We start from the raw sequence: 1,419 nt of genomic DNA, 5'->3' as shown, positions 1-1,419 counted from the left end.
GAAGAGCGTAACACTGATGGAGGCAGCCCACTTCTAATGCAAGGGGCTTTAATGTAAGCTAAGAGCCAGGTCTGACCGGGAGCGTTCCCTCATTCAGAGTCATTACTGTGGAATGAACTACGGAGGGAAGGACAGATAAGAACTCAGACCTGTCACTGTAAAAGCTGGTACCGCTTTGAAGCAAGGATGGAGTAAAAGCTAACTGTGAACCCCAGCTTTCCTGTCTGGAATGGGCTGAGTCTGCATCGCTTACCGGGTGCAGGACTTGCACTCCTCAGTGGGGTATGCCCCCAAGTGCAGCCGGCGCAGGTGGTCGATTTTGGGTTGTCCCGGTGCCCTAGGTAGGAGAAAGGGGTCTCAGACTCCAGCTGCCAGGGCTGATGCATTGCATGCACAGCACGAGGGGCCCTCTGACAGGAAAAGTAAACTGGCTGGAGGGGTTATCCACTAAGATCCACTGTATCACAGTCCCACAATGTTTGGTTTTGTTTTTTGTTGTTGTTTTTTTTTTACCTTCCTGTTGCAAGGGAGCTCCTATTGCCCGGAAAGGCTCCTATTACCTAACAGCTTGGCAAATCTCAGCCTTCGGCCTACATACATTTCCCAATAGTTTCAACCCAATATGGCATTGTTCCCTCCCAATTCTTGTCTAAAGCCTGATATGTTGAGTTTGCCACAGAATGCCTGCCATGTTCCACCCCAGAAGCAGCTGCACTTCAGCACCAGATGTCATAGTCCCCACCCATGCAGCTTACAAGGGCGTAGCCAAAGTATACAGAAAGAGAGATGCAACATGTATAGGACATTTTTCCTCCCTTCTCCCACAAAGTGAGGGTTGAAGGGACCTCAGGAGGTCACATCTAGTCCAGCCCCCTGCTCCAAGCAGGACCAGCCCCAACTACATCATCCCAGCCAAGGCTTTGTCTACCCAGGTCTTAAAAACCTCCAAGGATGGAGACTCCACCACCTCTCTGGGTAACCTGTTCCAGTGTTTTACTACCTTTCTAGTGAGAACATTTTTCCTAATATCCAACCTCAACTTCCCTTGCTGCAGCTTGAGCCCATTGCTCCTTGTCCTGTCATCTGCCTCCACTGAGACCAGCCCAGCTCCATCCTCTTTGCAACCACCCTGCAGGGAGCTGAAGGCTGCTATTCAATCCCCCTCGGTCTTCTCCAGACTAAATAAGCCCAGTCCCCTCAGCCTCTCAGATCTTTTAGGCTTTGAATTCCCACCTCAGACTCCTCGGCAGCTACGAACAGTAGGTAAAGCATCTGTATCATCTTTAGAGCAAACGGGACACAGAGAAAGGAAGTGGCGACTCTAAGAGAGCAAGTCTGTGGCACAGCTGGGGGCTGACAAGGGGTCTTAATGTAATCCCAGTACTAACTGGATAGGCATCTGGCGGGGGTCATCTGACC

At 50.8% G+C, this 1,419-nt stretch overlaps 1 protein-coding gene across 2 annotated transcripts in view; it reads right to left on the bottom strand.

The window, feature by feature from the left end:
• Nucleotides 1–1,419, bottom strand: part of MED16 (mediator complex subunit 16) — a 14,366-nt gene that overhangs the window by 1,416 nt on the left and 11,531 nt on the right. For both annotated transcript variants that reach the window (XM_025196428.1, XM_025196429.1), the window contains one exon: nucleotides 254–337. In XM_025196428.1, the coding sequence (XP_025052213.1) occupies nucleotides 254–337 (84 nt within the window). The remainder of the gene's footprint in view (nucleotides 1–253; nucleotides 338–1,419) is intronic.

Source organism: Alligator sinensis, unplaced genomic scaffold (assembly GCF_000455745.1).
Source record: "Alligator sinensis unplaced genomic scaffold, ASM45574v1 scaffold1295_1, whole genome shotgun sequence".
Taxonomy (NCBI): Eukaryota; Metazoa; Chordata; order Crocodylia; family Alligatoridae; genus Alligator; species Alligator sinensis.
This window is presented reverse-complemented; position numbering and strand designations above follow the sequence as displayed.